The sequence below is a fragment of the Phytophthora cinnamomi genome, assembly GCF_018691715.1.
Source record: "Phytophthora cinnamomi strain GKB4 chromosome Unknown Contig0, whole genome shotgun sequence".
NCBI classification, from domain to species: domain Eukaryota; phylum Oomycota; class Peronosporomycetes; order Peronosporales; family Peronosporaceae; genus Phytophthora; species Phytophthora cinnamomi.
Window position 1 is genome coordinate 849,546 of NW_027150933.1, and position 15,994 is coordinate 865,539.

The window sequence follows — 15,994 nt, forward strand, 5'->3', positions numbered from 1 at the left end:
AACTAGAAAATGTATATCTCCCTCCGAAACTGGAGCCTGTAGGCTTGAAAGGGCACGAACTGGAAGATTTACGCAGCAAGGCAGACCGATTTGAGTACATCTTCACGGAGGTAAGTGGTGCTAGATGGAAATCAAAAGGTTCTCATGTATGTTATTAATATCGCTATGTTCAGATGGAGCACAAGGACTTGCTGTCGCAAATTTGGTTTAAAAGAATCATTCTACTTCTGCATCCCGATACAAGCAACCTGAGTTTCATGTGGATCCCGCAAGTACTCTACTACAATGCACGTGCAAGCAGTTTTTTTATATAGGCAGCGTATGCTCAGGGAAGACGCAAACACGCTGCTTAGAGAGAGCGTTCGGCTCCAGAAGTGCCGCAGTTACTTACAGACAACTTAAAAAGCGAAGAGCGACCGGTGGCTTGCTGGCTGCGAGGATGCGCGTCACGAAAAAATTTACTGAAGGCTCCTGTCCAAGGCCGGAGTGACGCGTCTGGAGATTGCAAGAACGGCAAAACGTTGGCCGAGTTTGAAGCTTCGTACGGGGTTCGCTTTGCTGAGAAGGGCAAGGCTCATGAGGCAGAGGAGAAGAAAAAAGCAACAATATCCGCCGGGGGGTGCCGTTTTCAGGTTGTCTTTGGTATTGAATCTGACTCCGAGGGTGATTAGGGGATTGGGTTAACTCACATAGCTTTGTATCCGTTTAATGAAAGGCCATCGTTAGTCAACAAGATAAAAATTACTATGACAAGTACGACAAAATTAAAAGTACTAATGGTAGACTAAAAGTACTGAAGCAAAAAATGAATGGCGAAGAGGCTCACAATTGATTTGGCTGGACAGGAAGCTGTGAGAGCACAGTTTTTTTTTTTTTCATTGCGATGGCATCTCAGCTAACGTCTCAACGACCCACATTTTAAGAGCTAATGCAAGGTGGAATTGCGACAGCTACGCATGTGATCAAGAAGGAAACCAGAGATGTCTACGCATCCTACATTAAGAAGTTTTGCGATTACTGCATTGCAAATGAATACCCGGATCCAGCTATGGTCCGCCATCACGAGCTTCCCTCTCTTCTTGTTGCATTCATGGAAAGTGTATCGGTCTCAAGTGTTGTATCTAATCAGACTGTTGAGAAGATAAGAACTGCCGTTGCAAATTTACTACAGTAGTCACGAGCGTCGTGATGGCGCCGTCCAGACAGTCACCGACGAGAATGGAAGCAAGTACGGTCTGGGAAACTCAGCAAAAGACTCGTTTGTTCGGCAGTTCGTGCGCGGTCTCAAGAAGAGCAAAAGTGCGGAGTTTACTCAGCTCCAAGCTACGGCTATTTCGCTGGACATGCTTAGCGTTCTGCATAGCCATTTGGCGAGCACAGAAGGACTCACGGAAGCGAGTCGCTTGTGGTTTATAGTGATATCCGCATTTGCGTTCTATAGTATGTGCCGAATTAACGAGGTGCTGAGCCTGCAGTGGGAAACAATTACGCTAGAGCGCACGCGACAAAGGGTTTCGGACCCTGCCTATCCATAGCGTTTGCATCATGCAAGCTTGAAGGACGGAAAACTGAGGCCACTGCTATAACATACACCACTTTGTCGAGCGTGGCAAAACGATGTCAGAACAGGCATTCATAACCTTGCTTAACTGTGTGGTTTGTGATCTCAACCGAAACGGAACGAAGACTCGCGTCTAGGTTATACAAGCGTGGAGAGATATCTGGTTTACGTCGCATACCTTTCGGCGAGCTAGCACCAGTACCAGTTCATGTTTGCCGTCCCTGACAGGCGATGGTCACGCAGAACGGTAAAGTGGTGGGCTGGCTAGAGAAGCTCACTGGAAAGGCGTTTGAAGGCCCTCGAAAATTCTACAAGCGCTTTTAGAAGAAAAACCCTAACAGGGATACTACAACTTACGAAGAGCCCTGCGCCTGAGCCATCGCGCGATCGGCCTGTATGCAGTGAACAGGTATCCGTTCTCCCTCCAGCAAAAGATTGGAAGGATTTGTGTCGTATGTATCGGTAGGTGGATCCATTTCAACGTTTATTCAAGCCGGTATGCGAGTGGACCAATCTGGACAAAAAGAAAGTGGAGTGCTTCCCAGCCGCCTTAGCGTTGCCAAACCAATTGCCCAAGATGTGTTTGGAGTTTGCCACCCAAAAGGGAGTTGCCGACCCGGAGGAGATTTTGGGCGCTACACTCACCGCATATTCGGCTTACTATATCACACATTGGTTAAAGAACAGTGCTATTCCGAACATGTATGTACTCACGATTGACACACTTGCACAGTATATTAGTCTCGATAAAAAGCGCCGAGTTGTGAAGACTCGGCATGCATACCTGCAAGGTATTGTGTAGTAGATAATGTCATCGTATTGTAGGTCTTAGCCTTGACCTAGTACTTTAAAAGTACTAACGGCCACGGGAAACAAAATGTCACTTATCAACCATCTAGAGTTTTCGAGGTAATCGCGTTTAAAGTTGACCAATCAAAATTCGTACATAACCGGACATCAAAAATTTATAAGCTCAAAACACTCGTAGAAAGCGAAAACAATTCTAATTCGATTGAGTTTTACATAATATTTCTGACAATATACAATAATATAAAATTGAAAAAATATTGAGGTCACACGCTCGAAATAAAATCCGAGATTTCGGGGGTCCGGAAATGGAGATTTTTTTTCGTCCGATGTAACTCCACGAGTTCTCAACATTTGCTAACGATCAATAACTTAAAAGAAGTACAAGACACAGTTCGTTCAATCCACGTGGTTAAATCGCGATTTGTACTTAGGTTCATCACTATTTTTTGTTTGCCGTGGTCTCTTTTAAGCTTGCCGTAGTAACTTTGGTCTTGTCTGACTTCGCTAGTACTGTAACGCGGTTACACGCACAAGTGGCTGCAAGCCACTTGTGAATTTAACAGATAGGTTATCTGTTAAAAGTTTTAGATACTTCCTCACCTTGGTGTAAGACACACCAATGGATACATTGAAGTGGGCCACCACAATGAGTGGCCCACACATACCCAAAGATCCTATTGGTAGAAAGCAGCATCTTTCTACCAATCAGAGACATGCACATTAGCGGGGCTCTGACAGCCAGCCGCTGTCAACCCCTTTCATAGATGATAAACAGCTTTTAGCAGATTTAGGAGGAAGATCAATTTACAAACAATACAGTTCTCATTTTACCTTATACTAGCTACTTGGAGTCTTATCTAAGTTAAATTATATTTGTGTATTCAAATATAATTAACCTAAGTAATCACTCAGTACCTACGCTTCCTCATACACGTAGCGCGACGTGTAAGCTAAAGTAGTGAGTCAAGTTAGACCCACTACACCTGGTAGCACTTTGTAGTCCGTCCAACGACCGACTACGTTACGTTCGTACAGGGTGTACGAACGCGGAGCCGAGAACCCCATGAGCACGGAGGTGCCCATGGAGAGCTCCAACACGCCTGCAACGCATGTTGCACGCGCAGACTGCCCCCACCTGTCTGACCCAGAGTGGGAAGCCCTCCAACGACTGTCAACAGTCATTGGAGTAGCGGCGATAGCAACGATGCTGCGTACGCTACCGCCGATGGAGCAACATGGTGTTGCTCTGGGATTCATCATGAAGGAGCAGCGTGATGCTGCTTCCTCAGTAACGGCGTCGTCAGGGACGACACCGCGTGCTCAATCATTAAAATTGAGCGTAAGCAATTACGTGGGAAGAGAGGGCGAGCCTCTCCTCCGATGGCCTGTCGAGCTCGACACGGCCATAGCAGCTCGACGCATCGTCGACCTGCTGTCGAAGGTCGCGTTCGCCATGTCCTGCCTTGGCGGACGCGCAAGGAGTTGGGCGTATGGACGCCGACTCTCCGATCCTACGTGCTTCAGCACGTACGAGGTATTCAAAGAGGAGCTCAAGCGTTTGAGCCCCCACAAAACGAGTTCCGGTCGAGGGCGGAGTTCCTCGACCTTCAGCAGGGTAAGCATGACGTCCATGCTTACGCGCAGCGCGCACGATTCTTGGTCTCAAATATCGTGACCAATCCAATTGACGAGGCGACTAAGGTCGTCACGTTCATGAAAGGACTGAGAGATGGGCCTGTGAAGACCTATCTCTTCCGAGAGTACCCGAGTACTCTCGAAGCGGCAATCACCCTTGCCATGCAAGAAGAGTTTAGCCTGCGGCAGGCTAAACTCCATGTAAATGTACCGAGGCCGCAACCGCGCCCGGTAACGAGGACGGGAGGTCCAGAACCTATGGACCTCTCGAACGCAACAACCGCTGGTTACCAGCAGCAGGGAGGCAACGTGCGATGCTTCCGTTGCGGACGGATCGGTCACTTTGCACGGGAGTGCACAGCTCCCATGCCCCCTGGAGGTGGCCGTCGTGGCGATGCTAGGCATCGCCGCGGACCAACAAAAAACGCGAACATCCAGTAGGCGTGGGGCGCCCTACTGGTAATGCAGTTGCGCGTGCCGACATCGGGCACGCGGCACTGAGGACTGCAGCCCCCAGTGAGACCAGCTCTCACTGCAAGAAACAAGATGACAGGCCAAACCTAGTCATCTTGAAGGTTTACTCGAAGAGAGCGAGCGACTCTCTTCGAGCTTTGGTAGATTCAGGCGCGTCGAACAACTTTGTTCGACTACGAAGCCTGCCGAGACTTGACTTCGAGGAGGTAAATGTACCTCGAAGTCTTCTGGAGGTACGACTGGCACAGGTGCCATCGTAAAGACCGAGAAGCGCGTCGTGAACGTGCGCTTCTCGTACAAACAACGAGTGTTTGTCGAACACTTTATCGTCCTGGACCTGGACGATAAGTTCGACGTGGTAATGGGCATGCCGTGGCTTGCACGGAATGATCCGGTGATAGACTGGATGAAACACACGCTCGTGCGCTTCGGCCGCGGTAGCGCAACAGAGAGCGATGGCCCTGTTACCGCAGCGCACGCACCAGAAGGCGGCGCAAGCGGAGAACGCTGCACAAGTCTCGGTCCGAGACCGAGACGCATCAAGAGCAGTCTGCTGGGCAGACTGAGGCGGTGACGCCGGATGTCGAGACGCTACGCGTCTTGACGCGCACCGATACTGGATTCCAGTATCGTGAGATGGCACTCGCTACTCCTCCGACATCGGCGTCGGAGTTAACTTCGCTTTCAGCCATGAGCTGGAATCGCTTCACACGCGACTTGCACGATGGACGCATCGCGCAGGCCTGCGTTCTTTCGAACAGCGAAAGAACGGAAAGCGAGAGCGAAGAGCTGAGGCAGCTCTTCATGGGAAGTACCACTGAGAGTGAAGACACTCTGACAGTGAGCACGCCAAGCGGCATGCTCTGGGAATGGCTAGTAATGCCACAGGGGCTTAAGAATGCCCCTGCGACTTTCAACAGGTGCGTGACGCACTTGTTGCGCTCGGTGCGCGACTTCGCGCCGAGCTACTTCGATGATGTGTTCATCCACAGCCAGGTTGTGGACGGGAAGACCGACGCAGAGATGCACAGGGTGCATCTCCGGAAGCTACTTGAGCTTATGCGAAAGAATAAGCTCTACGCGAACCTGAAGAAGTGTATCTTCGGGGCGAGCGAGATACCCGTCCTCGGGTGTCTCGTAGGAAAGAATGGCGTTCGCCCTGACCCAGAAAAGGTCAGAGTGATTAATGAATGGCCAACGCCTTCAAGTGTCAAGGAACTGAGACAGTTCCTTGGCTTGGCCACGTACTTGTGCAAGTTCGTGGAGGATTATGCGGGCAAGATCCGCCCGCTGTCACAACTTCTTAAGAAAGAAGTTGTGTGGAATTGGATACCCGATTGCCAAAAGGCATTCGATGCAGTCAAGCGGGGCTTGACTGAGGCGCCGATCTTGGCAGTGGCTGACCAAGATCGCCCATTTCACGTAGTGTGTGACGCATCCGATTTCTCGATCGGATGCGCGTTAATGCAGCACGATCACGAGGGCCGTGATCGTGTCGTCTACTACCAATCGCGTCAGCTGGAGCCAGCTGAGCGCAACTATCCGGTGCATGACAAGGAACTCCTTGCCATGAAGTATGCACTCGCAAAGTTCCGAGTGTACTTGCTTGGGAGTAGACCATTTGTGGTCTACACCGACCATGCTTCACTGCGCACTGCAGTGAAGTCGCCACACATTTCACAAAGAATGGCGAGATGGCTCTCATTCTTTGCGGAGTATAACTTCCGGGTCGAATACAAACCCGGAAGATTGAATGCAGTGGCCGACGCGTTATCACGCCGGCCGGACTACGCAAAAGCTGCTGACGTCAATGCCATTGACGCCATGCGATCGAGCAAACCCACATCGTCTCTGTTGGATGATGTGAAAGCCGCGTACGCGCACGACGCGGACACGAAGCTCTTGCTGGTCTATAGCACAGCGCCTTCTGACAAGGCGCGTCAGTAGCTGCTCAAGCACCTTCGTGCGCGTGCACACCGCTTTCGAGTGCACGACGGACTGCTACTCTACAACGCAGTCGACGACAACGCGGATCGCGTTGTCGTGCCAAATGACCATGACCTGCGACTCAGGATCATGTACGAGTATCATGATGCCCCGAATGCGGGACATCTCGGACGTGAGAAGACATCCGTCCTTCTCACGCGCGACTTCTACTGGCACCACCAGTATAAGTGGGTGCGCAAGTACATCCGTGCTTGCGAGGTATGCCAACGCGTAAAGCCTGCGCCATTCGCGCAGGCTCCGTTACAATCACTACCGACTCCGTCGGAGTGTTGGAAGTCCATGTCTTTGGACTTCATCTTTGGTCTTCCCCCGGACAGCGGAGGGAATACCGGTGTTGTGGTCTTCGTAGACCGTTTCAGCAAGATGGTACATCTTGCTGCGGTGCCGGCAGAAGTGACCGCGAAGCAGACGGCCCGTCTGTTCGTCGACATGGTGTTCAAACACCATGGCATGCCGACCGACATCGTGTCGGACAGAGACCCGCGCTTCACAGCGCACCTGCGGCAAGAAGTGTTTACACTTCTTGGGAGCCAGCTTTCAATGTCGACTGCGGATCATCCGCAGACGGACGGTCAAACCGAGCGCGTGAATCGCGTGCTCGTCGACATTTTGAAGAGCTACGCTCACTCGTTCCAATACTGGAGCGAGTGCTTATCGATGGCAGAGTTTGCCATCAATAACTCAGTGCATGCCTCGACCGGGCATACACCGTTCTACGTGAATGCTATGCGGCATCCACGTTTACCGAGTTTACTCGGAGTGATTGCTCCCACTTTAAGTGGGGGAGGATCTACGACTGGAATACAGCAGTCGCAGAAAACCGCTGACACTTGCACAGTGTCAGCTGCAACAATGAACCAACCACATGAGTCTGCGCAGGGCGCAGACTCCTCCACCGACAAGGACAAAGACCACGGGTCTGCGCAGGGCGCAGACACCGCAAAGAACCACGCAGAGGCCGGGCCTCTAGCGGAGAGCGAGCTGAATGACTTCAGCTCGGATGCAATCAGTTTCATCACCAAAAGACAAGCCGTAATTCGGTTTGTCCAAGACGCAATAGCAGCTTCTGTTGATCAACAGAAGCTGAACGCAGACAATGTGGGCAGAGGCAACACAAATGAATTCAAAGTTAGTTCATTGGTTTTGTTAGCTACTCAAAACCTGCCTAAACATGCAGTTTCGGATTTCGGAGCAAGCAAGCTTGCTCCGCGCTTCATCGGGCCGTTCACTGTGTTGGCACGGCACGGCAACGCTTACACGCTAGACATACCGTCTAGCATGCGCCTCCATCCGACCTTTTACGTCGGACGGCTGAAGCCATACCTGCAGCACGAGCCATCTAGCTCGGCTGACCCGAAGCCTCGGTAAAAGCCGAGACAGAAGCGGAGGACTTGGCCTCGGCGACGAGCAGCCTCTCCTCCATGCGCGCGGACGCGCTGGAGCAACTCCTTCACCCGGGTCCCCAACTCGACCTGGATATTCGAGGCGGTCTGCGAGGCCGCCGCGACTTGGGCCTTCTGGTTCGCCAGCTCGTGCTTGAGGGTGGCGAACTCAGCGCCCTGCAGACGCTCCACGGCGGCCACCCGGTCGTGGAGAGGCGCATACTGATCAGTCCGGGGCTGATCATACCCGGGGCGTGTTCCCACCCCCGCCACCACCGATCCGTGACGCCCGCGGCTCAACCCGCTGGATGGTTGAGCGGATTGTTGACCATAGTATCCCGAAAACGAACCCTCAAGGGGCTCGTTTTCGTATTCGTTGGAGAGGATTTCCTCCCCATCAAGATACATGGGAGCCGCGGAACGTCTTGCTGGAGGACGTTCCGGAAATGGTGAGGGCGTACGAGGAGCAGTACGCGCTGGTACAGCGGAAATAATACGAGCGCTGCGATCATCGCTAGCGCCCGAACCCTCACGTGCTAAGAACTTAGCACGGAGCTCTTTGAGACTCTCGGGCACACGGAATGACGTGTACCCGTTCAGGTCGCGGTCGCTCAAGCGGACCGCGCCTGGGAAACACTTCGCGCACTGAAAGCCCTCGGGCACAGCGCACGGCACATTCGCCTCCTCCGCAGCAACGTGGAGTTGCTCCAACTTTCCACGCTTCGAGTACGTCTCGAAGCGATCACGCGCTTGCTTAATCCGATCGCGGTAAGCGCTCGGCCTCTTGTTGAAGTTCTCAACAAAGGCGTTCCAGCTTTGACAAAGTGCCTGCCATTCGGGCACTTTGCTGCGAGAAGAGGTCTTCTTGCTTTGAAACCATCGGAGCTCATGAAAGAGTCCGATGTAGTAATCGCGCCTTTGATGCGATTCCGCATGAAAGTGCAGCTCGGCAGCCACAGCGTCATCTTTGATGGCGCTGCATACGTACAGCGGCACCTCATTCGGAGGTACCGAGTTCCCATACCGGTCCGTGATCTCGGACGCGGACGGCATCCACGGATCGCGCGCTGCAGGCGCAGCGCGCGGAGTACTGAGAGCCCCAGCGGAAGCGAGTGGGGTATCGCTCTCAGTTCGCGAACGCTTCGAGCTCGAAGCGTCCGATTCGTCCCCTGCACGCGGGCGAATATTCTTGGCAAGAGGGTCGAGCGATTCGCTCGACACTGAGTCTTTGCGCTCCTCGCCCTCCATATCTTCATCGTCATCGTCGAAGTCGACGACGTCGCCGTACTTCGCCTTCTGGCGTTCGAAGTAGTCGTCGATGGAGAGATGACTCCCCACCGACTTTGAAGTCTTCTTCTGAGGCGCGCTCATCGTTGAATGAGCGCGGATTTCTTCTCCAAACGCGGAGAATTGACGAATGGTCAATTCCGAAGATTGACGTGCGGGGACCCCGCGCGTCTAACCTTAAGGTGGGGATGGTGTAACGGGGTTACACGCACAAGTGGCTGCAAGCCACTTATGATTTTAACAGATAAGATATCTGTTAAAAGTTTTAGATACTTCTTCACCTTGGTGTAAGACACACCAATGGATACATTGAAGTGGGCCACCACAATGAGTGGCCCACACATACCCAAAGATCCTATTGGTAGAAAGCAGCATCTTTCTACCAATCAGAGACATGCACATTAGCGGGGCTCTGACAGCCAGCCGCTGTCAACCCCTTTCATAAATGATAAACAGTTTTTAGCAGATTTAGGAGGAAGATCAATTTACAAACAATACAGTTCTCATTTTACTTTAAACTAGCTACTTGGAGTCTTATCTAAGTTAACTTATATTTGTGTATTCAAATATAATTAACCTAAGTAATCACTCAGTACCTACGCTTCCTCATACACGTAGCGCGACGTGTAAGCTAAAGTAGTGAGTCAAGTTAGACCCACTACAAGTACTATTAGTCTTGTCGTACCTTTGTAGGAGACCGATCGTCTCTAAGACGTTATCTATGCGACCTATATGCGTACTGTAAAAAATAATATTCTAGGTCGTCCAACATTCAAAGATTGGTGTATATTCACAAGTAGGTTTTTCTGATTCGTCATGCAACCCGATTTTGCATATGTTATTGTTTCGCGCGAAGGAAGTTGCTTCTTACACCACGGCATACAAATTCCTAGTATCGTGGAAGTTACTTCATTTTTCTTGTACGGCATATCTGAATAGGAGCGATAATGTTTTGTTGATCATACATCCTCGAAGTGATTCATCAGAACCTAATCCTTCATTTTACAAATGGAAGCGCTACCACTTGTTTTTCTCCTTCTTGTCGTTCATTGTTTCCACGGACAGATTGCATAATAGAACTGAAGCTTCCAGGATTTGTCTTTCGCGGATTCTGCGCATTGTCTTGCCCCTCCACTGTACTCGCCCACCTAGGGCGCAAGGCTCACCGTACTACCATTCTTGCTTCCACCCGGTTCCGACAGTTGATATTTATTCGGCGTTAATCGCGCATTTGCCAAGCTTCGTCCAACTCACAGGATGTATTTGAGCAAGTACACTGCAGTAGTCTGGGATTGCCTCTGGTTACTAACGCTCCTGGTACGCACAGCTAGGAACCGCGTATCAGTCACCACTTGAGCTTCGTTGTACTCGAATAACGTCGTCATAGCTTGCAGACGAAAGATCAGTCCTTGATGTTGTCGATGTTGGGCTCAACAGCACGAACGTGACTACAAACGTTGAAGAAGAATTGTCAAGCGCAAAACTTGAGGCCGTACAAACGTACTTGAGCGTCGCGCTGCTTGCCCCTGTTTGTGAAGGTTGCTCGGTCGAGTAGCTTGAACCCAGCAGCAATGCAGCCAGCAAAGCACCATTCGAAGTTCTCAGCCGTCTATTTGTGTATAAATGCGATTGCAACCGGAATGTTTGTCAGTTACTATGCTGCCCAACTACCAGCATTCATACACCAGAGTACTGTTCATTCTTCATATGGGTGCTATTATATTCGAGTACAGGCAACCAGTTGTCTTGAGCTACCACTAAGGAACCGAAACACAGGAACATTCGGAAGAAGCGACCCTTACTGCCAAGCTGACAGCACACTCTGGATGCTGGATTTAGTCGCTCGAACGACCGCAGAAAAAATGGAAGCTTGACATAGCTACCATCATCTCCTGCCATCAGCTTCTTTACTTTGGCGATAGCTCTATAAAGCAACGCGGATCGATCACCCGCGTGTTTGCCTCAGGTCCGACCAGTGCTGATTTCCTCCGCGCAAACGCCTTCAACGAGAACTAGTCCATCAAGCAGATAGATCATTTCGGTCACAAGGACGTTTGGAGATGCAAGTCCGAGGTGTTCTGTGTTTGGGAAGTTTCTAGAAGACGTGTCACACAAAGCGTGCTAATACGAAGCTCACATTTTGTCCTCCAGAGTTTGGTTTGTGAGTTCGGCGAACCCGGTGCATTCGCCAAGTTGTGACCCTGTAGGCGAGTGTTCAGCTGAGATCCTGGCAATGCTACCCGGATTTGAAAGTGCCAAAGTCAAAGGGCTATGCCATGAGAAACCCTAAGTCTTTATGCAGTCGATAATGATCATCAAAAGTTAACGCAGAGTGACAATGTTGTTTCGATTAATTTACACTTGCTATTTGGTCACCTATCTTAGCCGTCGCGGGCTCTGGTACCCTATGAATACAGTCAAACCTGTTTATATGATCCTCCCTACTTGAGCCTTGCCATTTATTTGATGCAAGCTTTGTTGCTACCAAATATTTTACTTAGTTTTGTATAACCGCTGTTTATATATATACAAGGTATATGAGTCACATTTTGGAGGACCAAATTAGGTCTAACCTGTTTATTTGATTCACACTGTTCACGACCACACACTCTTCAAAGCCCCCACTGCTCAACGCCCAACGCCCAACGCAAGCCCCCTTCCCTCGCAATGTCTCCTCGCACCTGTCTGACGCTAGAACAAAAGCTCCAAGTGCACCTAAAGCTCAAGCAGAATCCTGGCATGAACAACCCTTTGTCTGAAAAACTACTGAATCGAATATGCGATCTACCAGGTTGTTTCCCTTTCACTTCAAGATGCCGCCGAATGTTTCCGCACTCGCTGCTTTTGAGGCAACTACCGTATAATACTTCTAGCGTCCGACAACTCACCAATCGTCACGGTGTAGGGTTAACCAAATTACCAAAACCTCAATAGTTTTTAAAACAATGTACAAAACATAATTTTAGTCAGTCAGCTAACTAATCGTCTGGTAGGACCGCAAATACCCCCGCTGCGGCGTTCTCAACTACATATCTGTCATCTTGCACCTCTCCAAGATGGCGATCAAGCTGCCCCAATCGTTGCAGCGCATCTGGGACAGCAGTAGACGTCTGTAGAACGTCACTAGGTAGAGCGGTGCTTGTTCTCTCGTTACAAGCAGCAGCGCCCTTGAAATTGAAGGAGAATCGGCTTTTAATAACTGCCGGGCTGTGGTACCCTCAACATTAGGAAAGAACTTTGCGAGCGTGTCGTCCATGCTCTTGTGGTCTCGATAGTGGTTTTTTGGCAGCCAGCTTCACGAAGTAGGGTTCCGAACTACGCTTGAACTCGTGGTAATGCTTGCCTTTGCCATTTTCGCCGCGCTTCCTCCCTGGGCGCTGGGCCAGGGTTCCCAGTGGGGTAATTGTAGGTTGGGTTACCCCGGGATTACCCACCCGTCCAACCCCAACTACCAGGTTGTGGGTATTGCGCGGGTTAAAACGAAGCCCACCCACCCATGGATCTCAACAACCAATAATCAATGACACTACATGTATTACGCTAACGGGGATAGTACTTTGCTACCACGTTTCTTGCGCCCCGGGACCACGTTAGCTAGATGAAACTATGCACTGAAAAGTATCTTCCGGCATTTAACACCTTCCGCGTCTCAGGCGAAGCGCGGGCTGCGACGCGTTGGTTGCTCAGCGCGTAACTTGTGTCGTGTTCCAAGCGTTGACTGGTAGAGCCAGACCGAGTCGATCGTTTCGCGTTCGAACTCGGCAACGGCTTGCCAGGGGATGTTCGCAACAGGCTCTCACGTCAGCTCTTGGAAGCCTACCCACTGGACTAAATAGAAGATGGCCTCATTAACCTAGCGCTTCGCCCACAGCTTCTCGATCTCAAATTCGTCGCGCGCGATGCCTCGTCTCGCTGTAGCAAAAAGGCCACCCCCACGGCGTTTACGCCTTCCTGAGCCGCCAGTTTCTTCCTCATCACTGCTCCCAGCGTCCACTCGCTCATGCTGAAGTCTTTTGCGCCAGAACGAGCCATCTAGCCGCCTCATTCGCGTTCATGCGTCCTTTTGCCGACGAGTTAGAGGCGGCATCTCCTTGTTCTCCTTTTCTCTTCTTCTCCTAATTCTCTTTTGGCCCTGTTCTCCTACAGTTTTGGACTTAATGCATTTGGACAATGACGAATGTTGACTAATACCAAATTTGGTCAAATCAAAAATACTCCTCCTATTTTTGATTAACTAATACCAAAACTCCGCTGCAACATGCATGCAAGATGATGTCGTAGAGAATTAACTGCTTCTAAACGCGATCAGCTCTCGACAACATATTTTGGGATCAAGTTCTTGAGATGATAAAGCACAATACTACTGGATCGCATGTCTGAAAGGATCTTTCATTGCTCCTTTATCTATTGTCTAATGACACCGACGAATTCGTGTCATTAACCAAAAGGTTAGCAAAGTTGCTAAAAGGTACCTTCCTAATCGTAGACAAAATCAGCATCACGGTTGTCGCTTGGGTCATCTTCATCTTGGTCAACCAGCCGCAAAATGTCATCAAGCTCTGTGTACACATCCAGGTCTTCGTCACGAACGTTCTTGATATTGAAGTAGATGCGAACCAATTTCTCGACTCGATCAGGGGCAAGACGGTTCCTCAGCTTCGAGTGGATGAAGCCGTGCGCAGATAAATTCCTTTCTGAAGCCGAGCTTCTTGCAGTACACCGGAAAACCTGCTTCGCGACGGCTTGCAAGTACGGGAATTGTTTGAGCGAGCACCAAACGTCGTACACCGTGAGCTTGCGCTTGTCAAGAAGGGCCTACGTCCGTGGAGACTTGGTCGCCAGCTCCGAGGCAAGTCGGTGGAATTTCACCAATTCGATCACGATAGCGTCCGCTGTCTCTTAATCGCTGCCACTTTCGTCATGCCACTGCACCAGGAAGTCTTCAACGTTGGCTCGTGTGTCCGTGTCCATCTGAGCACCACAGTATCGAGGATCAAGGAGATGGCCGACTCCGTGTGCATCGCCATACACAAAGTCAAACTGTTCACCGATCAGCTGCTTGACCACTTTGACGTCCTTGGCTGGGAGACCACACTTCTCTACGTCCTTGGGCAGGTCCAGAAAAAGCTGGTAGACTTCGGAAACGGGGGTCACGTTCTTTTCAAAGCGTTTGAGTGGCTCGCCAAAAACGTTCAGCAGCGCCGTCGCGCACTTCAACTTCGGCACAAAATCAGTCGCAGTTACTGCGTTGAACACCATTCGCCGAGTCTTGCGCTCCTTCTTCGACTTCGCGTCAAGGAAGTTGCGCCCGGATGCCATCACGAACAGTACTTCCTCCGCCTTGAGAACCGACATCAGGCACGCCAAAATCGAACCCCACCTTGTATCACCAGGCAAGGCCAGGATCGGCAACTTTATTGCTTTGAGCTTCGACGGCACCGTTGCCCACAATTTGTGGTTTGTCTTGAAGAACGTGACGACCAATTTGCAGCTGGCCAGTAGCGTTTCCAGCCACGAGACCTTGGCGACAGTGTCCTTGACTAGCAGATGCACTGCATCGCAAGCACAGCCGTGGAAGAAGATTCGAGGAAATTCCGGCTGCAGCAGCTCCCAAGCGGCCTTGTTGGTTGCTGTGTTATCGGTCACAACAGCACCGACGCACATGAATTCGTACTTCGTGACAATGCGCTTGATGTCCGCCGTCAGGAACGCTACTTCATGTCCTTGAGAACCCGTGTAAACAGACTCTGAGAAGTAGGTCTTCTTGCCCGCGACAGCCATGTAGTTGATGACGGAAAGGCCATTAATGTCCGTCCACCCGTCAGTCACAATTGTGACAATCTGACCTTCGAGCTCAAACTGCATCCAGGTCAACGACTTCTTGTAGGATTGGTCTAAGAATGTCGTCGAAAGCTGGAAATAGGTGGGGAGCTGGACACTCGGATTCAGCAGCTGTAGCGCTTTCAGTAGCGCCTCATGTTCCACTTTGTAGAAGGCCATGCCGGTTGAGAACACGCAAAACTCTCTTCAAATGCTTTCAGGGCGTTCGGCTGTAGTTTCGGCTTGAAGGTATCAGTGATCTTCAGCTGAGCGAGGCGCTTCTCGCGCTCCTCATACACGTGGCGGCGGACCCGGGCAACATGGTTATTGTCCTGGGTATGGACGACCTTGCCGCAGCGCAAACACCACACACTGTTGTCCTCGTCAACCTCAACCAGACTCCAGACGTCGTCTCGCGGTCTTCCACCACGTGCTGGAGCGTTGTTAACGCGCGCCACTTTGGAGGGCGCGGTGACGTGATAAGCGTCGACAGGAATGGCTCCTTGGTCAGACGAGGCCGGCGTCGACGGTAGACGGATCTGCTGCAGCGACAGCGGAGCGAGAGAAGCGGTGGTGTTCGCCATGGCGGGGCTTGGTGCTGATATTGTAAAAAGCAAAGTGAGAGGAATGCTGAAGCACCAATCCACCTACAAGGAGCCGCTGGCTTGCCGTTCGTCTTGTGAGAGAGCTGGTAACCAACAGATTTAAGTTGGTTGGCCCTGGAGCCTAAGGTAGAAAGAATTGCACCAGGTTTTGAGAGAATTGGAGGCTGAATTATGAATATTGCTCTTGAATTGCAGAGGGGATAGGGATACAAAAACCCATAACCCTCCCACCCGCCAGGGCATTTCAACCCACCCACTTCATTTGAGAAACCCGGGTAACTAGGAACCCTGGCGTTGGCGCGCCATTGTTGTTTTGGCGCGCTTCCGACATGAGTGCCTTCCAAATATTAGTTACGCTACACACAACAGATTCCTAACTTAGGCTAAAGCTAGGACTGTCGGATGCTAGAAGT

The 15,994-nt window shown here is 50.9% G+C and overlaps 1 protein-coding gene across 1 annotated transcript; it reads right to left on the bottom strand.

The window, feature by feature from the left end:
* Positions 1-14,055: 14,055 nt before the first annotated feature.
* Positions 14,056-15,156, bottom strand: IUM83_01876 (putative Transposase; the record flags this gene model as incomplete). Its single annotated transcript, XM_067925762.1, has 1 exon — positions 14,056-15,156. The coding sequence occupies one exon, from the start codon at positions 15,154-15,156 to the stop codon at positions 14,056-14,058; it is 1,101 nt and encodes a 366-aa protein (XP_067801099.1).
* Positions 15,157-15,994: the final 838 nt, after the last annotated feature.